General features: G+C 38.9%; 1 protein-coding gene across 1 annotated transcript in view; it reads right to left on the reverse strand.

The window, feature by feature from the left end:
* Window positions 1–27,214, reverse strand: part of Spata48 (spermatogenesis associated 48) — a 58,606-nt gene that overhangs the window by 19,226 nt on the left and 12,166 nt on the right. The window contains exons 3-7 of the mRNA XM_040746661.1: window positions 11,401–11,477; window positions 8,821–8,959; window positions 7,023–7,090; window positions 3,515–3,556; window positions 2,431–2,538 (exon numbers count right to left, since the gene is read on the reverse strand). Of these exons, the coding sequence (XP_040602595.1) occupies window positions 2,431–2,538; window positions 3,515–3,556; window positions 7,023–7,090; window positions 8,821–8,959; window positions 11,401–11,477 (434 nt within the window). The remainder of the gene's footprint in view (window positions 1–2,430; window positions 2,539–3,514; window positions 3,557–7,022; window positions 7,091–8,820; window positions 8,960–11,400; window positions 11,478–27,214) is intronic.

Genomic DNA, 27,214 nt, shown 5'->3' on the forward strand with positions numbered 1-27,214 from the left:
TCTACTACCCTAGGCCCCATAGATTGCCTAGGCCTCCTCACTGACACCCACATTCAGGAAGTCTTGATCAGTCCCATGCTGAATTCCCAGCCATCAGTCTGGGATTCAAGAAATAACCCTTGTCAGGTCAGCTGTTTCAGGGGGTTAAACCAGCCCAGTCTTAACCCCTTTGCTCATCTGTCCTCCCTCTCTGTTACTGGATTCCTTGAGTTCAGCTCAGTGTTTAGCTGTGGGAGTCTGCCCCTGCTTCCATCAGTCATTGAATGAAGGTTCTGTTTCCCAGACTCTCTGGCCATGGGATTGTAGGCTGGCACTCTCCAACACAAAAATAGACAGGTAGACCAATGGAATCAAATTGAACACCCTGATACTAACCCATACATGTATGAACATCTGATCTTCGAGGATGCAGCTAAAAATATACAGTGGAAAAAAGAAAGCATCTTCAACAAATGATGCTGGCATAACTGGATGCTAGCATGTAGAAGAATGTGGATAGATCCATGCCTATCTCCATGCACAAAACTTAAGTCTAAATGGATCAAAAACCTCAACATAAATCCAGCCACACTGAACCTCTTAGAAGAGAAAGTGGGAGGTACCCTGGAACGAATTGGTACAGGAGATTGCTTCCTGAACATAACACCAGTAGCACAGACACTGAGGTCAACAATTAATACATGGGATCTCCTGAAACTGAGACGCTTCTGAAGGGAAAGGACACAGCCAGCAAGACAAAAAGCACCTTACAGAATGGGATACAATATTCACTAACCCCACATCTGACAGAGGGCTGATCTCAAAAATTTACAAAGAACTCAAGAAGCAAGTCTCCAAAACACCAAAGGATCCAATTAAAAAGTGGGCTACAGAACTAAATAGAAAATTCTAAATAAAGGAGTCTAAAATGGCTGAGAGGCACTTGAGGAGGTGTTCAACATCCCTAGCCATCAGGGAAATGCAAATCAAAACAACTATGAGATACCATCTTGTTTCTGTCAGAATGGCTAAAATCAAAAACAACCAATGACAGTTTATGCTGGAGAGGTTTGGTGAAAGGGGAACACTCCTTCACTGCTGGTGGGAGTGCCAATTTGTACACCCACTATGGAAATCAGTATCGAGATTCCTCAGGAAAATGGGAATCACCCTACCACAAGACCCAGCAACTCCACTCTTAGGCATATATCCAAAAGATGCACATTCATACAAGGACATCTGCTCCACTATGTTCATAACAGCATTATTTGTAACAGCCAGAACCTGGAAGCAACGTAGATGCCCCTCAACTGAAGAGTGGATAGAGAAAATGTGGTACATTTACACAATGGAGTACTACTCAGAGGGAAAAAAATGGAATCCTGAAATTTGCAGGCAAATGGATGGCACTAGGAGAAACCATCCTGAGTGAGGTAACCCAGTCACAAAAAGACAAACATGGTATGTACTGCCTCATATATGATTTTAGATTACAAGCCTTGCTTGTAATCACGTAACATGAGCACTTTGTACTGCTCATGCTATCTGCTATGTGACACTAACACTGACTGAAACATACAGGCTCAGCTTCCAGACCGCGTGTGCTAAGAATTGCAGTGGCTTACTGTACAGAGAGAGATTTCTGCTTTCACACAAACTTTGTGATTCAATTATGAAAGACAGACTTTCAGTAGTTTCATCCTACCATTCTTAGCATTTAAATATCAAATTAGTATAACTTTAGAATGTGGTTAGTTGCCTTGAGTTAAAAAAAAAAGATTTATTTTTATTCCTACACGAATGTGTGTGTCTGTGCACCACACACATGTGGGTGCTGGAGGAGGTCAGAAGAGGGGGTTGAATCCACTGGAGCTGGAGTGCCAAGTGGCTGAGGGTATGTGACCTCAGTTCTGGGAACTAAACGTGAGTTCTCCCCAAGAGCAAAACATGCTCATGAGCATTGAGCTGTCTCTCCAGCCCTAGAATGTTTGCTTTTTAAAATGACTGCGTTGTCTTGATTTCATTTAAAAAGTTGTTCAATGAATTTTTGTTTGTGGTTAGGACATAAATAAGTACTGGTGATTTCTGCCATTCTGTAGCTATTTCTATAAAGTGGTGGTCTCAGCATTTATGGCCACACAATTAAATGACTGACGGATGATCTGCTGATCGGTCAAGCCTATTGCTAATGCTGCTCGTCCCCGATGGTGAGTTGTGACATGGGTTTCAGATGAAGACACGGAAGTCACAGTGATAAAGTAGCTTGCTCAAGAAACCCCAGGTGAGTCCCCAAGCTGTAATCTTCTAGGTCATCATTTCTTTCAGGAAACTTGCATTTTCCTTCATAAGTTTTGGTCAATAACAAGCTAGGTCATTACTCCCCTTTCATTTGTAACTCCACCAGCGAGTTTCATCCTTGTTGATTAGGGAGTAAGTGAGAAGGGCACTTACCGACTTGTGTCTGTATAGAGCAGTTTGGAGTGCCGAGGCTTGGCCACAGATGCGATATTTCCAAATGGGTTATCCACATCATCAGCATTTGTACTCTGCACATGACCACTGTTACGGTGAAAAGGAAAGTTGTGGGAAAGTTAGGTTAGTCGAGCAAAGCAAAAAAGGGATGTTTTGTTTGTCAGAGTAGATTAAAAGCCCAAGAAGAGAAAATACAATGACAAATGGCAACTGGAATTAAAAACAAGAAAGGAACAGCTCCTTGTCTTTAGACTATGAGGGAGGGAGGTCTCTACTCTGGGATCGGAAACTTGAGCAGCAGGGAGAGTGGCAGCTGTTCAGGATTTCCATGTTCAGGGCTGGGGCTTCTGCAGCCACAGGACACAGAGTGGAGGCTAGGGCGTGGGGGTTGATATCTGTTGGAGGCAGTAAGACTCCTGTGGGGAGGAGAGTCTAGGCAGGTGTCGGGAGCCTGGGCCACACTGCTGAGCTGTGAGGAAGGCTGATCACACGAGTGGGTGATTGTCCCAAGGGCTTTTGGGAGCAAAACCCTAGTCAGCTCTATTGGAGAGCAGTAAGAGCAGGAAGCCCTGACCACAGCTTGGGTCCTCCTCCATGTCCCCTCATCTCCTTCATTTCCAGATGATCTTTCAAAGTAAGAACAGAAAGGGGAGAAGATGGCTGAAGATGAACGGCATATTTCCACCACTCACAGAGCCAGAGCTACAGGAGAGGAGGACAGGCTCGTCCTTCCTGTGCTTCAGGGTTAACGAGCACAGTTTTACCAATTGCGTGTCATTTTTGACTGACAACTTGAGTAGGAGCAGCAGGGATATTTTATTTCCTAAAACATCCTATTGAGGAAAACAGAAAACGTGTCACTCCTCATTTTATAGTTAGCCAAAATATCTAATGAACTTTTGATTAAACTTCCAGTACTAAACAGACACATGTCAGAAGCACCCAGAGAGTGGTAAAACACCCACGCTAACTCAAGAATGGACTGAAAGCACAGTAAGATGAAAGGAACTACAATTTAGACTAAAATATGGTTTATTTTGAAGCAATGAAAAATGTCACTTACGTATAGAGAGGAATGTATTTACTCCTAGAACTTGGACTCACACTTAAAAAAAGAAAAAATAGGCAATTGAGTTATTGATGTTTTAAGTAAACATCAAATTATTATAATAAGTCTCTAAAGATCTTCAGAGATACAGAAATGGAACTCTAAAATTTTGTTTCAGAAACAATGGAGTGGTTTTAGAGCATCTGCTTGCTGTGTAACACTTTCGAATGCCTCCTATCCGTCCCTACTGAAGGGTGTCTTGGCTGTACTCAGATCTTAGAAGCTATGAGTAAAACCATTATGAGCACTTATATACAGGCTTATGTGTAAGCTCCTGGGAACAACTTCCCAAAGTTCCACCTTGAAAGATGCCCTGGCGAGTTTGGAGGAGTGGCATTAATTAGAAACAGAGCTTTCAAGTGCTGTCTCAGCTGTCAAACAAAACACCTAAAAATGCAGCAAATCCATGAAAACCACCACAAAAAGATGGAAGCAACATGCTTTCATCAACATCCAGGCATTTGATTGACACCCATCCATGAATGATTAGCGTGAAGCTGAGCTCCTTGGCATAAACCCATAATTCCAGCACTTGAAGGCTGAATTGAGAGGATTATGAGGCAGAGGTCAGATGTCTCAGAAACAAAACAGAAAAAAAGAAAAATTCAACAATGTATTTTACTTATAAAGGTACTTGAGGGGTATTATCAACAATTCTACCTTGCTGTGTAGATAATACAAAGCTTATTTTTTTAAATATTCCAATCTTATAAGAATTATCCTCAATGTGTGTACTAAAATCTACATTAGGGTGTTATTACACGTTTGACAAAACAGTTTAACAATAATTCTAAAGTCTTGCACATTGTTTTTAGATACGGCTTAGCAAAATGTACTTTAAACATAATTACATTATTTCTCCCAATCTACTTTCCCCCTCCAAGTCCTCTCAGGTTATCTTTCCAGCTCTCTCTTGGGATCATGACCTCTTTTTATTTGCTATTGTTACTCCCCCGCTCCCAACAAATACATAAATACAACACACTGAGTTTGTTTAGTGCTACTTAGAAGTTCATGATTTCAGGGCTGACCACTTGGTGTTGGGTAACCAACTTGGGGACTTATCTCTTGGGGAGACTATTTCTTCTATCTTCTTCCAGAAGACTTGGTATTCGTCTCCATAACAGTAAGTAGTGATCACTGTCTGGGGTTGTACATGCTGTTCTACATAACTGGTCACAATGTTTGTGAAAAGCACAGTCTCATGACATTGCCTCTTGTGGCTGTGTAGTTGTTACCAACGCATGTTGCGACTCACCGCACACTAAGTAAACTATTCGTGCAAAAGAACTGTAACTTCTTAGTTATGGTGATGAATCAGATCCTTGGCTTACACCTGAGAAGGATGGTGAGAAAGACCTTTCCATGTGTTCAGTTAATAAAGGAAATTTTCTATTTTTATTAAATTTACTTATTCATGTATTCTGTGTGTGTGTGGGCATGTTGGAGTGTTACACACGCTTTGGCATATTTGTAATGGTCAGAAGACAACTTTTGGAAGTCATTTTTCTCCTTCCATCATGTGGGTTGCAGGAACAACATGTACGCATAGAATCAGATTCAGTGGCAAATGCATTAGGTAAGTGTAATCTGCAATTTTAATAAAGTATAACTTCATATTTATAAGAATGAAAATTATTTTAATTGGGAAAATTCTAACATTGTCCCCAATATGTTGTAATGGGAACTTAAGCACTGCTGGTGGGACACTCCCTTAGTTCAACTCATTTGAAGAAGAATATGAAAATAATCAGAAGAAGGGATACCTTCTTGATCAAGACAGTATTGAAATAAGTTGACATGTATCAAATCCAGAAATATTTTTACAGTTGAGTATGTGAAAGTACATGTATGTTGTTTCAACTGAAATTAAATCGGAAACAAAGAATGCGAATAGGTGAATGAACTGTGGTATAGCTTTTCAATGGAATTCTAAGCTACAGAAAAAAAGAAAGAAAGCTCAGAGAGTCAGGGAGCCTAGATATGAATCTTTTGAGGATAGCAATGGATACAATGTTAAGTAGCATAAACATAAGCAAGATACCATGTGCCTTTACAAAAGTTTAAAACAGGAAACTAGTATGTATGTTGGTTAGCAATAGCAGGCTAAGGAATCTACAAGGAAGACCCCATCTTAGACTCCTAGCAATAGTAGATAAGTAGCCTGAACTGGCCATCTCCTGTGACCAGACTGGTGCCTCGCTCAGTTATCAGTAGAGAGGCATAATACAGAAAATGATGGAAACAGAGGCAGACCCACAGCCAAACACTGGTAGAATTTGAGGAGTCTTGCAGAAGAGAAGAAAGGAGTGTAGGAGCCAGAGGGGTCAAAAGCACCACAAGAAAACCCACAGAATCAATTAACATGGGCTCATAGGGGCTCACAGAGATTGAACCATTAACCAGGGAGCCTGCATGGGACTAGGCACTCTGCATATATAACTGTATAGCTTGGACCTCTTGTGGGACTCCAAACAATGGGAACAGAGGCTGTCTCTGACTCTTTGACAGGCTTTTGGGATTCTATTCCTTGGTTGCCTTGCTCAGCTTTAATTTATTGGGAGGTGCTTAGTCTTACTGCAACTTGATATGCCATGCTTTGTTGATACTCACGGGAGACCTACCCTTTCCTAAGCAGAAATGGAGGAAGAGTGGATTTGGGAGTGGGAATAGAGGGGGGTAGGAGTAGGTATTGGGAGAAGAGGAGGGGGTGAACTGTAGTTGGGATGTAAAATAAATAAGTAAATAAATACATTTATTAAGAAAACAATAGGCTAGAAGATTAAAAGAATACATGAAAATGTGGAACATCAAATCCATAGTAATGTCCCTGGAAGTAAGCAGAGGTACTGCGGGAGAGGCTCTGGTATTTCCATTGTGCTGTAATGTTTTTCTCAATAGAGGGAGGAGTTACTCAGAACATATCATATTTTTAAGCATATATTCTGAGTGAGTTAAACAAGTAGAGACCATAACCAGAGTTGTATCAGCTATAAAGAAAAACAAAATAGTGACATTTTGGGAGACCTGCCCACTAAGGTTTTTTTTTTCATAGTAATGTACAGAATTGTGCATAGAACATTGGCAATAAAGACATAGCTTTAATCATGAATAAAACACAAATGCATGATATGAAAGTCGATTGGACATCATCTAGAATCCCTCTATATGAAGCCCGTGGAGTATCACAACATTATAACTGTCCATACCAGCTTGTTTACACAGTACTCTCATTATAAAAATGTAGTACATTTGGTAGTGTTAATTTTGAGGGTAAAGAGAGACCAACTGTAGAGCAACTGAATGGGATTTGGATTCTCTTCTCAGTCCCAGGACTATTGGATGCAGGTCTCTAGGACACTCCTAATCAAAAGTCAGGCCCTTCTCCTGCCCTGGGTGGAGGCCCAGGTCCTTAGCGATGAGGGTAAAGTTAGCAACAGTAACAATAAAAAAGCAAACTTACAAACTGATTGGCTTGACTGGTGCTGAGAACAATCTTGTCTGAAATCTGTCCCAGAGTCCTCCGACAATCTAAAGCCATTATTGAAATAAGCAAAAGTTACTTATGATCTTATTGTAATCGCGTAGATTCAAGCCTTGGCGTCCTCAGCAGATCTGCCACACCACAACCGAGTCTTAACTCTGGGAAAGCCCTTTCCAGGCATCCTGGCAACTCTTGGTGGGGTGGGGCTTTGCTTCTGAGTGCTGTGGATCTCCGTTCTTTGCTCAAACTTCCACCCCACCTTGTTTCCTACAAGCTGGGGTCTCCTCAAGGCCACCTTCTCCAGTTTCTCTGTGAGAAAGGTTTAGCTTCAGTTTCATGAGAGATCCTTCCTCTCTGAGACCCGCCGCAGGCTTCCCTTGACCTGTTTGCACGGAGCCTGAGTTCTGAAAAGCCCCTTACCCAGAGAGGACTTCAGATACTCAAATCATTCAACATGGGTAGTGAAATGAACTGTGCAACTTTTTGAGATATAAAATTTCTTTGAGTAATTTAGAGATCCTTAAAAATAAATGAAATCATACACATTTTTATCCCCTTATTTTTCACTTCATAGAAATCCAATGTTTGAGTATTTGTATTAACACTATGAGTTTTTCTCTCTTATTATTTCTTTCTCTGTGGAAGTGGAAGAAATTTCACATGAGAATGTGGGATTCATAATTGGGGGCTTAGGGACTCCTTAGGGTATAATTGGTTTCCCTCTTTATATTACAGATTTTCTATGCTCAATAGCTCCATTATGAGAAATCATCCAACAGCTGGCCCAGATGGAACACAAAGGGACAAGGAAGCAGGAGGCATTTGTGAGCATGGGACAGGGCATCTGAGGCAGTGTCGGCATGACAGAAGCCAGAGCTTCACCAATGATTGGGCTCCATCCTGGTGCAGTGTTATTAAAGTGATGGGACCCTGTGAAAGGCAGGACTCCACAGGGAGCATAGTGGCACTGAGTTCACTAGAGAGGGAAGATAACACAGAACAGGCCAATGATTGCTACAGGTCAGAGTAATAACACGGCCAGATCTATGCTCTAGAGAAAGTGCTCCAACTGCATAGGGAGGGATTCATGACCAATAGTCCACACGACAAACTCTTTCTGACATTCAGAGATGAAACTGATGTCCATTTCTCTAAAAGCTCTCTGTGCTCTGTTGTATCACATAACTGGAAACATAAGAGAGCAAAACTGTGCTCCCCATAGATTATCTGAAAGAATAATGTCTCTGTGTCTCTTTCATTATTTAACATTCTTCTGTAATTTCTAAAAGTAATAGCCACCACAAATTAAGGGAGAAGTCATTAGGCAGTAAACATTTTCAGTATAGACAATGAGAAAAATGTTTCCAATTTCCAAAGACTTGAAATCGTATAACTTTTAATTTTACATGTAATTCTTAGCTATAAAATATCATCGTGGCTTGAGTTTGAGTTGATTTGCACTCAAAGTAAACAGTAGGCGCCATGGTCAGGAACACTCACTGACTTGGGTTATGGCTGGGATCCTTTAACCATGGTCAGCAACACTCACAGGTCTGAGTTATGGCTGGGATCCTTTAACCACGGCCAGGAACGCTCACGAGCTTGGGTTATGGCTGAACATTCACTGGCCTGGGTTATGGCTGGGACTGTTTCACCATGGGCAGGGACACTCACAGGCCTGGGTTATGTATGGCTGGTACTTTTTCATCACCGTCAAGAACACTCGATTGCCGAGTTATGGCTGGGACTCTCACCATGGCCAGGAATGCTCACTGACCTGGGTTATCGCTGGGACTCTTTCATATCTTTTCAGTGTGAAACACTGTGAGATGCAGTCAGTAGGCTTTTCCACTGTTGTTTCCTCTGGGTCAAGTTTTGGTCGTAGCATTTTGTCCCAAGGAACAGTTTCAAAAGCCCTGGGGAGTTATCAAATGAGGACATATTTAATAAAGAATATACAAAAGCATATATTCAGAGCAGGGTAGGAAGACTACCCACTTTACAAATAAATTGTGTCATTTAAAATTGACTTTGGAGGGCAGGTTATCTATCAGGCAGACAATCTATATTCTCCCTCCTACCCTCCAATTCCAATCCCCCAGTTTTGTAGCAGACAACCAGCCATGGCTTTTACATCCTCTCTATCTCCATTCCCAGGGTACTAAGCAGATCTTTATAACAGACCCAACTGTTCTCCTCCATGTGGAACCTCTCAGGCATCTCCCCACTAGAAGTCATTCCCATTCCATCCTTTTAGGTCCCAATACCTAGAAATATATTCTGTCTGGGACCCCCAGTGGTCACACCTGGCAGATTATCAAAGGCACTCACTACCCAGCAACAAACAACCACCACACTCCCTAGATCCAGAGAAGGCAATTCAAATAAATTAAACACCTGTCCCCAAAAGACAAGACCTGTATCAAATCTAGAATTACAATCATCCCAAACCCAGATGCCTAGATGCTAGCATAGAAACACAATGACAGCTACTAACACAACATGTTTCCACAAGAGGCAAGCCAGACTGCTACAGTAGGTGTTGAGAAATGCAATATGCCTGAGGCAGAAGACAAGAACTGCAAAATAGCTATTAGGAATATAACCAACGTCCTTAAAGAGGGAATGGATACAACCATTAATAAAATATATGAAAACACAAGCAGTGGAATGAAATGAATAAAACAGTTAAAAACATAAAATTAGAAATGAACTTTCAAAAGAAAACCCAAACTGAGGTAAAATTAGAAATCAAAATTTAGGAACTCAAAAAGGAAGCTCAGAGGCAAGCCTTACCAATAGAATACAAGGTATGGAAGGGGGAATCTCAGGCATTGAAGACAAGATAGAAAAAATGATACCTCCCTCAATGAAAATGTTAAATATAAAAACAAATCCAGGCAAAACATTCTTAGTGTCCTGGGACAATATGACCAAAATTATGATTTATGGGGATAGCAGAAGAAGAAACCCAGATCAAAGGCATAGAAAATATTTTTAACAAAATCATCAAAGAAAAATTCACTAACCTAAAGAAGAAGAGGTCCCCAAGGTACAAGAATACACAGAACACTAAATAGACTGAACATGAAAATAAAGTCGCCACAGTGCATAATAATCAAAACACTAAATATACAGAACAAAGAAAGAATATTAAAAGGAGTAAGGGAAATAGATCAAATAGCATATAAAGGCAGACCTATTAGAATAATACCAGACTTCTTAAGGGAGACTCTAAAACCCAGAAGGGTCTGGACTTCTGCTTGAAGATTCTAAGATACCAGCCCAGACTTCAAAACCCAGAAAAACTTTCAGTCACGATAGATGGAGAAAGCATGATATTTCACAATAAAACCAAATTTAAACAGTTTCTATCTACAAATCCAGGTCTAAAGAAGTGTTAGAAGAAAAATTTCAACCTGAAGAGGTCAACCATACCCAAGAAAAGACAGGAAAAAATAATCTCAGAGCAAATAACGAGGGAGAAAACAACCCACAACAACAAAATAATGAGAATCTACAGACAACAGTTCATTGGTAACACTCAACATTAGTGATCTCAATTGCCAATAAAAATAGAGTAATTGATTGGATTCAAAGATAGGATCCATCCTTTTACTGCATCCAAGAAATAAACCTTAACACCAGGGGTAGACAGCACCTCAGAGTAAAAGTATAGAAAAAAGGTATTCCAAGAAAATGGATCCAAGAAGTAAGTATATTTAGCCATTTTACTACCTAAAAAAAGAGTTCAAATCAAAATGTATCAGAAGAGATAAAGATGGACATGTCATACTCATCAAATCCACCAGAGGTTATTGCAATTCTAAGCATCTAAGCACCAAACACAGTTGCATCCATGCTCATAAAAGAAAAAATGCTACAGCTAACATCACACAGTTAGAGTTGTGACTTCAATACCCTACTCTCACCAAGAAACAGGTTATCCAGACAAAAACTAGATACCAAATTTCAGGAGCTAAATTATACCATAAACCAAAAAGAACACCTAACAGATAATTACAGAACATTTCACACAAACAAAAAACTTTTTTAAAGTTTATGAAACTTTCTCCAGAATTTACCACATGCTGGGACACAAAGTAAGTCTCCAAAGATTTAAAAAAAATTGAAATAATACCCTGCATCTTATCTGACCACCAGAGATTAAGTTGGATATCAATAACAACAGAAACAACAGGAAGCTTACAAATTCATGGAAACTGAACAACTTACTGCTGGATTAAAATGCATCTAAATAGATATTAATAAAGATATGATACAGATCATTATTGACACATACACCCTTAAACATTAAGAAATATACTTAAATTTTTTCATTGGATAAAGAGCTTACTTCTGTGTTGAAGATTTGTAAAATGAATCCTTTATATTATATTTCTTGCCTAGCTGGGCAAGTGGTTCACTACCATCCTACAAGATAAGAACAAGAAGTTAAAACAGACCAAGCATGAATAGAATTGCTATATTTTCCTATATACTGTTTTCTGAATTTCCTTATTCTTCAAGATTGTCCATGATGGCTTGAAGCATGCTGTTTAAAGATTAACAAACTCAAATTCATTAACACCTTCATCTCCAAAAAAATTATCCTTTGAGTTGTTAAAGACATTTAATATATCTGGTTTCTTCTTAAAATTCCAGCAAACAATTCAGGATTGTTAGCTATAGACACCACAACACACTATCTCTTGAACGTATTCATCTTTGTTTATATCTTTATATTGTATGCTCTTACCAACATCTTCTCATTTTTTCTATACTTACCCCATGCTTACTCTATTCTTTGCTTCTTTTATGACTTTCTTAGATTCTGCACATAAATAAGAATATAAGTATTTGCTTATGTGCCTAGCTTATTTGTCTTAGCATAAGGTTTTAAAGGTTATTCATGTTGTTGTAAATAGCATACCAATATCTATGGCTGAATAACATTCCATTGTATGCCACTATATTCAATTTTCTTTACACATTCATTTGTAGATGGACACTAGGTGTTAACCACATTTTACTTTATAAATGTCTTCTTTACTGAGGCAGGGCCACATTCTTGTAATTCCACCAATCAGGCCATGGAGATAGGAGAATCAGAAATAAAAGGCCAGACTCAGCCACATATCAAGTTTGAGGCTACCTAGGACTACATAATATCTGTCTAAAAAACCAATAAATTTAATTAAAATGAAAATAATTATCCTGCATATAAATTCTTTATTTCATTGTTATCTAACTTTATATGCTTTAGTCTTTCATATATTTAGTTTGACTTAGTCATTTTTCTAATATATTAAGATTGAAACATATATGTAAGGTTAAATTTTCTGATCAGAAAAATCTTAATTGCACAATACACATTATTCAGTTTCTTATAAGGCACATCTATTGAACATTTATTTTCTTCATTCATAAACTTCTTTATTTAGTATTCCAATACATTTGGGCCATCAACCCATGTTCTAAACAAGGAAAAGGGTAATTTACTTTGCAGATGGAATTAAATTGCTCATCAAGTGAACATAGAGTAGAAACATTATCCTGAACATCCTTATGGCACAATTTAATCACAACTGTTTTGAAGTTGGGAGACTGAGGCAGGAGACTCCATCAGCCATCCTTTGAGGTGAAAGGATTCAGCACATCAGTGCTAGCCTTGAAGATGAAAGACAGATGCCATAAGCCAAAGAAGGCAGGAAGGTCATGCGAGCTGAAAATGTAAGAAATGGGTTCTTTTACAATAACTTTAGAAGGATCACAACCTTACCAGCACCCCCTGAATAGCAAGATAGTTTATGTCTATGCTAGAAGTTGAAAGTTTGATACAGTAACAACATAAGATGAATGTAGTCTTTATCCCTAAATGACTAAAATATTTTTGGGATAAACTCACTGTCTTTTTGTCTTCCAGTTTCTGATGAAAAATTAAAAATATTCTAATTGACTTTTCTTTATCTTTTTTATGTAAATTATAAACAAGCTTCTTTTACATGTCAATCCCAGTTCCCTCTCCCTCCCCTCCTCCCCTGCCCCCCACCCATCCCCTGGCACATCCACTTTTTGCTCCCCAGGGAGGGTGAGGCCTTCAATGGGGAATCTTCAAAGTCTGTCATATCATTTGGAGTAGGGCTTAGACCCTCCTCCATGTGTCTAGGCTGAGAGAGTTTCCCTCTATGTGGAATGGGCTCCCAAAGTCCATTCGTATACTTGGGATAAATACTGATTCATTACCAGAGGCCCCATAGATTGACCAGGCCTCCTAACTGACACCCACATTCAGGGGGTCTGGATCAGTCCTGTGCTGATTTCCCAGATATCAGTCTGGGTCCATGAGCTTTCCCTTGTTCAGGTCAGCTGCTTTTGTGGGTTTCTCCAGCCGGATCTTGACCCTTTGCTCATCACCCCTCCCTCTCTGCAACTGGATTCCAGGAGTTCTTCTCAGTGTCTAGCTGTGGGTGTTTGCTTCTGCTTCCAAGAGCTACTAGATGAAGGCTCTAGGATGGTATATAACGTAGTCACCAATCCCTTATGTGGGAAGGGCATTTAAGGTAGCCTGTCCACTATTGTTTAGATTGTTAGTTGGGGTCATCCTTGAAGATCTCTGGACATTTCCCTAGTGCTAGATTTCTCTTTAAACCTATAATGGTTCCTTCTATTAAGGTATCTCTTTTCTTGCTCTCCTCTATTCTTCCCCTGACTCTATCTTCCTGTTCCCTCATATCTTCCTCTCACCTCTTCTTCTCCCCTTCTCTTTCTCCTAACTCCCTCCCCCCCTCCCCGTGCTCTCAATTAGCTCAGGATATCTTGTCCCTCTCCTCTTCTCTGCGGGACCTTATATGTCCCTCTTAGGGTCCTCCTTGTTTCCTAGCTTCTCTGATGGTGTGGATTGTAGGTTGGTACTCCTTTGCTCTATGTCTACAATCCATATATGAGTGATTACATACTATGTTTGTCTTTTTTGTGACTAGGTTACCTTACTCAGAGTGGTTTCTTCTAGTTCCGTCCATTTGCCCATGAATTTCAAGATTCCATTGTTTTTTTTTTTCCACTGAGTAGTACTCCATTGCATAAGTGTACCACATTTTCTTTATCCATTCTTCAGTTGAGGGGCATCTAGGTTACTTCCATGTTCTGGCTATTACAAATAATGCTGCTATGAACATAGTTGAACAGATGTCCTTGTTGTATGAATGTACATATTTTGGGTATATGCCTAAGAGTGGAATTGCTGGGTCTTGTGGTAGATTGATTCCCATTTTCCTGAAGAATCTCCATACTGATTTCCATAGTGAGTGTACAAATTGGCACTCCCACCAGCAGTGGAGGAGTGTTCCCAATTCTCCACATCTTCTCCAGAATGAACTGTCATTGGTGTTTTTGATTTTAGCCATTCTGACAGAAACAAGATGGTATCTCAAAGTTGTTTTGATTTGCATTTCCCTGGTGGCTAAGGATGTTCAGCACTTTCTTAAGTGTCTTTTAGACATTTTAGATTCCCCTATTGAGAATTCTCTATTTAGTTCTGTACCCCACTTTTTAATTGGATCCTTTGGTGTTCTGGAGACTTGTTTCTTGAGTTCTTTTTAAATTTTGGAGATCAGCCCTGTATCAGATGTGGGGTTAGTGAATATCTTTTCCCATTCTGTGGCCTGCCTTTTTGTCTTGTTGACTGTGTCCTTTGCCTTACAGAAGCTTCTCAGTTTCAGGAGGTCCCATTTATTAATGGTTGATCTCAGTGTCTGTGCTACTGGTATTATGTTCAGGAAGTGATCTCCTGTACCAATTTGTTCATGAGTACCTCCCACTTTCTCTTCTAAGAGGTTCAATGTGACTAGATTTATGTTGATCCATAAGTTTTGTGCATGACAATAGTCATGAATCTATCTGCAGTCTTCTACATGCCAGCATCCAGTTATGCCAGCACCATTTGTTGAAGATGCTTTATTTTTTTTCCCATTGTATAATTTTGGCTTCTTTGTAAAAAATCAGGTATTCATAAGTGTGTGGGTTAATATAAGGGTTTTCAATTTGATTCCATTGGTCTACCTGTCTATTTTTGTGCCAATACCAAGCTATTTCCCACTACAGAGAGGAGAGCTGGGGAAGAGGGAAGAGAGGAGTGGTTAAGCGAGGGGAGGGAAGGGGAGTGGAGGGGAGAAGAAATGAAGAAAAAGACAAAGCAAAAATTGCTTGAAACAATTCCAACAGTGCTAGGTTTGAAAGCTGAAATAGAGACAAGAAAAAAAAAAACACAGTCTGAGGGAATGCTGGAAATAAAAATCTGGGTAAACAATCAGGAACTACAGATGCGAACATAACCAACAGAAGAGAGATACTCAGGTGTTGAAGATACACTAGGAGAAATAGATTCATTGACCAAAGAAAATCTTAAGTTCAACAAATCCCTAACACAAAACATCCAGGAAATATGGAACACCATGAAAAGACCATACCTAAGAATAATAGGGATAGATGAAGGTGAAGAAACCTACCTCAAAGGTTCAGAAACATATTCAACAAAATCATAGGTGAAAACTTTTCAACCTTAAGCAAGACATGCCAATGAAATTACAAGATACTTACAGAGCACCAAGTAGCCTAGACCACATTTAAAAAGTCCCCTGGCCACATAATAATCAAAACCCCAAACATACAGAATAAAGAAAGAATATTAAGAGCAGCAAAGGAAAAAGGTCAGGTAACATATAAAGGCAAACCTATCAGAATTACACCTGAATTCTCTGTGGAAACTCTGAAAGCCAGAAGGTCCTAGACAGATATTCTACCAATACTAAGGGACCACAGATGCCAGACCAGACTACTATACCCAGCAAAACTTTCAATCACTACATATGGAGAAAACAAGATATTCTATGACAAAACCAGAACAAACAATATATATCCATTAATCCAGTCCTACAGAAAATTCTGGAAGGAAAACTCCAACCCAAGAATATTAACTACAACCAGAAAATCATAGGCAATAGATAATCCCACTTTACCAACAACCAAAAGAAAAAAGGGGTGGAAATCCACACACAATACCACCACCACCAAATCCAAAACAAACAAGAATGAACAATCAGTGGTCATTAATATCCATCAATATTAATGGTCTTAACTCACCTATAAAAAGGCTCAGGCTAACAGAATGATACAAAGACAGAATACATCCTTCTGCTGTATACAAGAAACTCATCTCAACGTCAAAGATAGACGATACCTCAGAGTTAAGGGTTGGGAAAAGATTTTCCAATCAAATGAACCCAAGAAACAAGCAGGTGTAGCAATCTTAATATCTAACTTCTGAATTTTAATTTAATTAAATTAAGTCATGTTTACCATGCCAATCAACATTATTTAGTTTGAAGGTGACTTCATTATTTACTTCTTTTGTCCTTTTTTTTTGGATTGGTTAATGATTGTTTCTCTTTGTTAAGTTTAATTTTGTTCACTACAATTATGGTGCCTATGCCTCTTACCATGTCTGTTCACCTCAATTCCATTTTCTACACTCAAATCCTTGTTTATTCATTACTTTCTTCTCTTTAGTAGTGGTCATTCCATACGTAGACTGGTAATACATTTAATACTAGTTTTCTAAAGATGTCTTTACCTTGGCTTTATTTTTAAAATCTTACGTTATTGTGGTGGTTTGAACAAAAATGGCCTCATAGGTCCATAGGGAGTGGCACTTCTAGGAGGTGTGGCCTTGTTGAAGTAGGTGTGGCCTTGTTGAAGTAGGTGTGGCCTTGGAGGAAGTTTGTCACCAGGGGTGAGCTTTAAGATCTCAGATGCTCAAGTCTGGCCAGAGCATCACAGTCTTTTCCTGTTGCCTGCAGTTCCAGCTGTAGAACTATCAGCTCCTTCTCCAGCACCATTTCTGCCTGCATTTTACCATGATTCTCATCATGATGATGATGCACTAAACCTCTGAAACAGCACCCATTAAATGTTTTCCTTTATGTGTTGCCACGGTTTGTTATGGAATAATCTTTGGTACACTGTGAAGATGTGTCACTCAGATTGATTTAATAAAAAGCCTAATGGTCAATAGCTAGACAGGATTTTTCAGGGCAGAGAGGATGCTGGGAAGAATCAGGGCAGAGATGGGAGGACACATCAGGGGACACAGAGCATGCAGCATGGCCATTATAAAACACAGTTAAGCCAGCCATGTAAGAGTATAGAGTAAAAGATATGGGTTAGTTTAAGTTATAAGATCTAGTTAGAAACAGACTAAGATATTGGCCATGATTTCACAATTAATAATAAGTCTTCATGCCACTTGTAAACTGGAGTTCCCAATGAAAAGTCCTACTACAAATGGACTTTGTCCAACCCAATGTCCAGTCACGTATTTCCACAAAAGACTTGAGAAAGCTTTTTAAAAAGATTCCAAACACACAAAAATGAAGTCAACCGTGGGCTTCCTAGTTCCACAGTCTAAAAGATGTCTTAACTTCAAAATGGAAGGAAATAATGTTGAATTTGAGAAGAGGTTATATTTTGTTTCCACAGAAAATGAAAGATTGTGGATTCATTCAAGGTTAAAGAGGATCAAATTTTATTGGGGGAGATCCCCTGAAAATCCTGGCTACAGACATAAGGAAATAAACCTAAGAACTACAAGACATGTGACATAGATTTTACCTATTCAAACATAAAACATCTTTGGCTGACTTGTGTACAATGCACAGTCCATATGTATGCTAATGCAGATATGTATAGTACCTTTGAAAGATTATGTGTTTTCAGAGCAAGGGGGACCAGATGCCAGAGAAAATGGGTGACCCAGGTGACCCAACCTCAGAATGCCTCTGTTGCAGTTCCTCAGAGTTCTGTGTCCAGAAAGGCTTCAAGCTGCTGGCTGAGATGGTCCAGGCTCACTGACTATTCTAGCCAGGAGGTGACCAATTTTCTCAGGGTCCCCCAAAGATTTCAGTGCCCACAGACAAGAGGAAACAGTCTAGAGAGCACAACACCCCCATTCCCAAGAGGTGGGTGGATGGGTTTTGGTCACCCAGTGGGTTACATATACTTGTGATTGTTTAGTGTATGGTTACAAGCTGTTATTGTGAATGGTCAGGAAAAAGGCTGAACAAAGGGGATTAGATTTAGGGATCTTGTTCTGAAAAGAAATTACAGAATAAAAGGTAGATTATTGAATCTACTTTTTTTTTCTTTGGTTTTTCGAGACAGGGTTTCTTTGGCGGCTGTCCTGGAGCTCGCTCTGTAGACCAGGCTGGCCTCGAACTCACAGAGATCTGCCTGACTTCGTCTCCTAAGTGCTGGGATTAAAGGCATGTGCCACTAATGCCCGGTTTGAATCTACTTTTAAACTTAAAAAACAAAAACAAAAACAAAAACTTCCAGTCTTAAATATTTTACATTGTTATGGATTTTTGTATACTGATACACATTTAAAGTTATTTTTGTTATACTGTATATACATTTATACTCTTGTTTAAAATATTTTTGTATATTGATACCAATTTAAGGTTATTTTTATTGTATATATGTATATATATACACACACACATATTATATATGTATATATGTTTCTATTTTTGTTTAAGATATTGTACCTTTGCGGTGCATTTAAAAATCCAATGTAAAGCCGCCCACACAGGAAAGGCATCAGTCCTTCCAGACCCCAACCTTCTGCATCCCCACCTTCAGGTGAGCTTGTGTATCCCTGGGGCCACTCCCAATCCCTTGCCCATCACCCACCACCTCAATCTTCTGGGGGCCTGCTCCTGGCATCTAGAGGACCCACCCACACAGGAAAGGCATCAGTCCTTCCAGAACCCAACCTCCAGTGACCCCAGCTTTAGGTGAGCTTGGGCCTCCCTTGGGACACCCCACATCTCCCGCCCATCACCCATCCCCTCAATCTTCCGGGGCTGCTCCTGGCAGCCAGAGGACCTGCCCACACAGGAAAGTCCTTCCAGACCCTACCCTCCGGTGTCCCCAGCTTCAGACCCTACCCTCCAGCATCCCCAGCTTCAGCTTCAGGAAAGGAGACAAGTGGAGACAGAAAGACCCCACCTGCACTCACTGGAAGAAGAGATGGGAAGAAGACAGAATAAGAGCTCACTCAGAAATAGAAAGACCAACATGACTCCACCAGAATGTAGAGACCCAACGCCAGCAAGACCTGAAAAGCACTACATAGACAAAGCAGAAGAGACAGATCTTAAAAATTATTTTATGAAGATCATAGAGACCCTCAAAGAAGAAATGAGGAAATCCCTTAAAGAAACAGAAGAAAAAAATACATGAAATGGAGGAAAAGGCAAACCAAAAAATTCAAGAAATAAACAAATATCTCAAAGAATCTAAAGAGTACCAAGAAAAAAACAACCAAACAGATGAAGAAAACAACTCAAACAGTTGAAGGATTGAAAGCTGTAAGAGAAACAATAAAGAAAACATAGAATGAGTGGATGCTGGAAATAGAAAAGCTGGGCAAACAATCAGGAATTACAGATGCAAGTATCACCAATAGAATACAAGAGATAGAAAAGAGAGTCTCAGGTGTTGAAGACTCATTAGAGGATATACAGTCATCAACCAAAGAAAATCTCAAAACCAACAAATCTCTAACGCAAAATATCCAGGAAATACGGGACATCGTGAAGAAGCCAACCCTGAGAATAATAGATATAGAAGAAGGCAAAGAAATACAGCTCAAAGGTACAGAAAATATATTCAACAAAATCATAGAAGAAAACTTCCCTAACCTAAAGAAGGATATGCCTATGAAAATACAAGATTCTTACAGAACACCAAATAGGCTGAACCAGAAAAAGAAGTCACCTCGCCACATAATAATCGAAACCTCAAACCTACAGAATGAAGAGAAAATATTAAGATCAGCTAGAGAAAAAGGCCAAGTAACATATAAAGGCAGACCTATCCGAATTACACCTGACTTCTCAATGGGAACTATGAAAGCCAGAAGATCCTGTATAGATGTCCTACAAATGTTAAGGGAACAAGGATACCAGTCCAGACTACTATATCCTGCAAAGATTTCAATTACCATATATGGAGAAAACAAAATATTCCATGACAAAGCCAAAACAATAGGTATCCATGAATCCAGCTCTACAGAAAGTGCTGAAAGGAAAACCTAGACCCAATGAAGATAACTACAGTCTCAAAGACACAGGCAATAGATAATCCCACTTTATCAAACACCAAAAGAAAAAGGGAGGAGAACCTACATACAATAACTCCACTACCAATAAATCAAGAACAAACAAGAATCATCAATCAATGGTCATTAATATCCCTCAATGTCAACAGTCTCAATTTGCCTATAAAAAGACACAGGCTAGCAGAATGGATACAAAGACAGAACCCATCCTTCTGCTGCATACAAGAAACATATCTCAACATCAAAGACAGACGCTACCTCAGAGGAAAGGGTTGGGAAAAGATTTTCCAATCAAACGGACCCAACAAACAAGCAGGCGTAGCAATCCTAATATCTAACAAACCAGACTTCAAATTAAAATCAATCAAAAGAGATGAAGAAGGACATTTCATATTCATCAAAGGAAAAGTCCATCAAGATGAAGTCTCAATTTTGAACATCTATGCCCCAAATACAAAGGTACCCACATTCATGAAAGAAACATTACTAAAGCTCAAATCGCACATAAAATCTCACACACTAGTAGTAGGAAGTAGTAGGAGACTTCAACCCTCTGCTCTCACCGCTAGACAGGATCTCCAGACAGAAACTTAACAAAGAAACAAAAGAACTAATAGAAGTTATCACCCAACTGGGTTTAACAGACATCTATAGAACATTCCACCCAAACACAAAGGGTGCCACATGGAACCTTCTCTAAAATTGACCACATAATAGGAAACATAGCAAACCTCCACAGATACAAAAATATTGGAATAATCCCCTGTATCTTATCAGACTATGATGTATTAAAATTAGAATTCAACAATAACACAAATCGCACAAACCCTACAAACTCATGGAAATTGAACAATGTACAATTGCACCATCCCTGGGTAAAGGAAGAAATTAAAAAAAGAAATTGAAGACTTCCTGGAATTCAATGAGAAAGAAGACACAACATACCCAAACTTATGAGACACTCTGAAAGCAGTGCTGAGAGGATAGTTCATAGCACTAAGTGCCCACATGAAGAAACTGGAGAACAGTGACACTAGAAAATTAATAGCACAGCTGAATGCTCTAGAACAAAAAGAAGCAAACACATCCAGGAGGAGCAGACACCAGGAAATTATCAAAGAGAGGGCTGAAATCAATCAAGTAGAATCCAGGAAAACAGTAAGAAGAGTCAATGAAACAAAGACTTGGTTCTTTGAGAAAATCAACAAAATAGACAAACCTTGTCCAAACTAACCAAAATACACAGAGAGCGAGCATGCTAATTAACAAAATCAGAAATGATGAAAAGGAGGACATAACAATGGACACTGAGGAAATCCAGAGAATTATCAGGGCACACTTTGAAAATCTGTACTCCAAAAAATTAGAAAATTTAAAGGAACTAGACAATTTCCTGAATAGATATCACTTGCCAAAACTAAATCAAGAATAGATATACAATCTAAATAGATAAACAATCTAAATAACCCTTAGCAAAATTGAAGCAGTCATCAAAAGTCTCTCAACCAAAAAAAGCCCAGGCCCAGATGGCTTCAGTGCAGAATTCTACCAGAAATTCAAAGAGCTAATTCCAATACTCCTCAAAGTATTTAGCACAATAGAAGCAGGAGGCTCACTGCCAAACTCTTTTTACAAGACTACAATTACCTTGGTACCCAAGCCACACAAAGACACAACTAAGAACGAGAACTATAGACCAATTTCCCTCATGAACATCAATGCAAAAATACTCAATAAAATACTAGCAAATCGGATTCAAGAACACATCAGAATAATCATCCACCATGATCAAGTAGGCTTCATCACAGGAATGCAGGGATGGTTCAACATTAGAAAATCTATCAATGTAATCTACCATATAAACAAATCAGAAAGAAAAACCACATGATCATCTCACTAGATGCTGAAAAAGCCTTTGACAAAATCCAGCACCCCTTCATGATAAAGGTCCTAGAGAGATCAGGGATAACAGGAACATACCCAAACAAAATAAAAGAAATAAACAGTAAACCAACAGCTAACATCAAACTAAATGGAGTGAAACTCAACATAATTCCTCTAAAATCAGGAACAAGAAAAGGCTGTCCACTCTCTCCATATCTCTTCAATATTGTACTTGAAGTTCTAGCTAGAGCAATACGACAACAAAAGGAGATCAAGGGGATACAAATAGGAAAAGAAGTCAAGCTTTCACTATTTGCAGATGATATGATACTTTACATAAGTGACCCAAAAACCTCCACAAGGGAAATCCTAGAGCTGATAAACACCTTCAGCAAAAATACAAGGTTAACTCAATAAAATCAGTGGCCCTAATATATATAGATGATGAAGTGAATGAGAAAGATATCAGAGAAACATCACCCTTTACAATAGCCATAAACAGCATCAAATATCTGGCGATAATGTTAACCAAGGAAGTGAAAGACCTGTATATCAAGAACTTTGAGTCTTTAAAGAAAGAAATCAAAGAGGATTCCAGAAAATGGAAAGATCTCCCATGCTCTTGGATTGGTAGGATCATCATAATAAAAACGACAATCTTGACAAAAGCAGTCTACAGATTCAATGCAATCCCTATCAAAAATCTGGCACAATTCTTCACAGACCTGGAAAGAACATTAATCAACTTTATGTAGAAAAACAAAAGAACCAGGATAGCCAAAACAACCCTATGCAATAAAGGAACTTCAGGAGGCATCACCATACCTGACTTCAAGCTCTATTATAGAGCTATAGTCCTGAAAATAGCTTGGTATTGGCACACAAATAGACAAGTAGACCAATGGACCTGAGTTGAAAACCGTGATTTTAACCCACACACCTATGAACACTTGATTTTTGACAAAGAAGCTAGAATTATACAGTGGAAAAAAGAAAGCATCTTCAACAATAGGTGCTGGCATAACTGGGTATTGTCATGCAGAAGACTGCAGATAGAACCATGTCTATCACCTTGCACAAAACTTGAGTCCAAATGGATCAAAGACTTCAACAGAAATCCAACGACACTGAAACTCTTAGAAGAGAAATTGGGAGATACTCTTCAACAAGTTGGTACAGGAACCTGCTTCCTGAACATCACATCAATAGCACAGACACTGAAATCGACAATTAACAAATGGGACCTCCTGAAACTAAGAAGCTTCTGTAAGGCAAAGGACACAGTCAACAAAACAAAAAGGCAGGCCACAGAATGGGAAAAAATATTCACTAATCCCACATCTGACAGACGGCTAATCTCCAAAATTTACAAAGAACTCAAGAAGCAAAGCCTCCAAAACACCAAAAGATCCAACTAAAAAGTGGATTACAGAACTAAATAGAGAATTCTCCATAGAGGAGTTTAAAATGGCTGAGAGACATTTGAGAAAGTGCTCAACATCCTTAGCCATCACAGAAATGCAAATCAAAACAACTTTGAGATACCATCTTACTCATGTCAGAATGGCTAAAATAAAAAAAACACCAAAGGCAATTTATGCTGGAGAGGTTGTGGTGAAAGGGGAGCACTCCTCCACTGCTGGTGGGAGTACCAACTTGTATAGCCATTTTGGAAATCAGTATGGAGATTCTTCAGGAAAATGGGAATCAATCTACCATAAGATCCAGCAATTCCACTCTTAGGCATATATCCCATATATCCAAAAGATGCAAATTCATACAGCAAGGACATCTGCTCCACTATGTTCATAGCAGCATTATTTGTAATAGCCAGAATCTGGAAGCAACCTAGATGCCCCTCAACTGAAGAGTGGATAGAGAAAATGTGGTACATTTACACAATGGAGTACTACTCAGCAGAAACAAACAATGGAATCTTAAAATTCACAGGTAAATGGATGGCACTAGAAGAAATCATCCTGAGTGAGGTAACCCAGTCACAAAAAGACAAACATAGTATGTACTCATTCATATACGGATTTTAGACATGAATCAGAATAGTGCCAGTCTGAAATTCCACTGGTAGAGAGTCTGGGAAACAGGAAAGTACCTAAGAGAGATATGCATGGTACCCCAGAGAAGAGGAATGAGGCAAGATCTTCTGAACAGATTGGGATCACGGCGAGGGGTGGGGGGGGGAGTGGGAGCTGGGAAGAAGAGAGGGAGAGAAAAGGAAGAGAGAATAGGTCATGGGAGAACAGGAAGGTTGAGTGGAGGGTAGAATATGGTGAAAGCAGCATGTGAAATACCATAAAAGAGGGAGTCATAGGTTAGAAGACAGATCTGGCACCAGTGAGACCTCTGGTGATCTAAAGGGTTAACACCAACTGGCAAGATAAACAATAGTGTAGAGACTACTTTAAATTCCCATTCCTGATAATGAACTTGAAGCCTACACTATATGCCATCCTAGAACCTTCATCCAGTGACTGATGGAAGCAGAGGCAAACACCCACAGTTAAACACTGAACTGAACCCAAGGAACCCAGTGACAGAGAGAGAGGAGTGATGAGCAAATTGGCAAAGAATGGGCTGGCAAAACTAGCAGAGACAGCTGAGCTGGACAAGGGGGAGCTCTTGGGCCCCAGACCCGAACGCTGGGAGGCCAGAATGGGACTGATCCAGACTCCCTGAGTGTGAGAGTCAGAGTGAGGAGGCCTGAACAACCTATGGGGCCCTGGGCAGTAGATCAGTGTTTATCCCTGGAATACAAATGGACCTCATGTGTCCATAGCACAAAGAGGGATACTCTCTCTGCCTGGACTCTTAGGGGAGTGCCTGGACCCTACCCTGAGTGAAATGACAGACTCTGGATATCCCCTATGTGGAAGGAAGTGGCGATATGGTAGGAGGCTGGGGAGGATGGTACTTTGAACAGTAAAGACTCTCTGTATTAACCCCTACCCACTTCTATAAGAAGCTTCTGTGACAAAGGTTCAATTTCACACAAATCTGACAGCACAGGGAAATGAGTTACCAGAGGAGCAGGGTCTCAGATCAGTTTTGTAAAGAACCAAACTGTAACAAGAATAATCGTACATCGGTTTTCTGTATCTTTATTTTTCATTTCCTGTACTTGTTCATAAATTGATTTCCCCCTACTTTCTACTTTCTTGATATGTATATTGTTTATTTCTTGAATTGACAGTTTTTCTTATGTTCTACAATACACTTGAAAGCCAGGTCCTGTCTTCCAGGGTTGATTTCAGTTGCTGGCTACACACTTGACTACAACATTTTGATTTTCATTTTGAACACATTTTAGATTCTCTTATGGTTGTTAAGTCTTTGGATGATGGTTCATCCATAAACACATCTTCCTGTTTCTAAATCCATGATTTGGAAGGGTGTTTTGTATTGTTATGATTGTTTGATGCTCATAGACTAAATGTAATTTGAGTTAAAATGTAATTTGTAGAGACGTGTCTTATGACATTGTCCATAGTAATTTGCATAAACACTCCTGGAAAAAGGTATAGGTATGTATTATTTTTCATAGTTTTGTATGCCATTTCCCATAATGCTTAAAATCTTACATGTGAATTTTTGTTTCTAGTAGGGTAAGCAGTTGTTTTATATCCAGGAATTCAGGCAATCTGTCTTTTAACTGTGGCATTAACATTTTATATAGAAAGTAATTTCTGACTCTGAGTTTGAAACTACTGCCTCATGTGTTCTCCATGATCTATATGCCTTTGTTATAGTCTTTTTACTTTAACTTTTTTGGGTTGATTTTCTGTTATTCAATGAATTCTGTTGTTTTTTGCTGCTTAATCTGCAAACTGCGATGTGAAAACATATTTTTGAGCATTAAATATAACTAGTGCTTTTATTCTTCCCTCAAGAAAGATGAAAAACACTTCTACATTTAACTTCTGATCCTCCTTCAGATTAATTATTCACTTATATTTTCATTCAATATACATGCATTTAAACCCCAGAAAGTTGTTACTATTATTTGATAGTCATTTATACTAGCCATGCACTTACTATATTTTTTCTCTTCATTCTTGCCTATATCTCTGATCACAGTGTTTCTTTCCCTACCGACTAATGAATAACTTATATTTTATTTAGTTTTGTCTGCTTTAGGATAAACTGTTTGATCTTGACTAAAATATCTTGAATTACTAACATTTCTAAAGTGCACTTCAGGGTAATAGAATTCTAAGTGGCAGAGTGATGAAGCAATGATAGTAACGACGTGACTTGGACCGCAGCAGTGATGGGATTTTAGCACTACCTACTTTCTGTTATTTTTAGAAGGATCTGCAATGGCTTTGGAGAATGATTCTCTTGAACTGGCTGTTTCAAGAAATCATCATTGCATTTGTTTTGTTTTGCTTTCCCCTGGAGGTGATGGCATGGATTTCCTTTTATATGCCCTGACTTTGTTTTTTATTCTGTAAATTATTGGATTGATAGTTTCAACGTTTAAAAAATGAATCTTGGCTGTAAGGAGATGGCAAGCTGGTCAAGAACAAGTGTTGCTTTGGCAGAGGACTACTAGAGTTTCGTTCCTAACACTGACATCAGCACACCAGGTGGCTCACAATTGCTGGTGATCCCAACTCCAGGGAATTTAATGTCCTGTTCTGGGCTCCACAGGCCCTTGCATACCAACCTCCACACAAATAAATTAAAATTAAAATCCTAATACATGAGTATTTGTTTTATCAATTTTATTATATATAAATGATATTAATTCTATAAATGACTAAGCACCAAAATTCTAGCAAATCTTATTTTTATTCATAAATTTTTGTTACTCTGAAATTTTCTTTTACAACACTGTCTTATGAAATTAATAATGAGTATTCTAGAGCTTACATTATAAGTTATATTCTTCAAGTAAGTATGAGTATATCATCAATGCCAATGCTGCATGGAAAGATCATGGCTTCAGAAAGTTGTGATTTTATGCATAATGTCAATGTACACATCTTCTTGACAATATAATCACTTTATTTAAGAAAATTTAATGTAACTGAATGCTATTTCTGACACAAACAAAATGTTTGTATTTCTTTAAGCTAATGTTTATTTC

The sequence above is a fragment of the Mesocricetus auratus genome, unplaced genomic scaffold (genome assembly GCF_017639785.1).
Source record: "Mesocricetus auratus isolate SY011 unplaced genomic scaffold, BCM_Maur_2.0 Super-Scaffold_100006, whole genome shotgun sequence".
Lineage (NCBI taxonomy): Eukaryota > Metazoa > Chordata > Mammalia > Rodentia > Cricetidae > Mesocricetus > Mesocricetus auratus.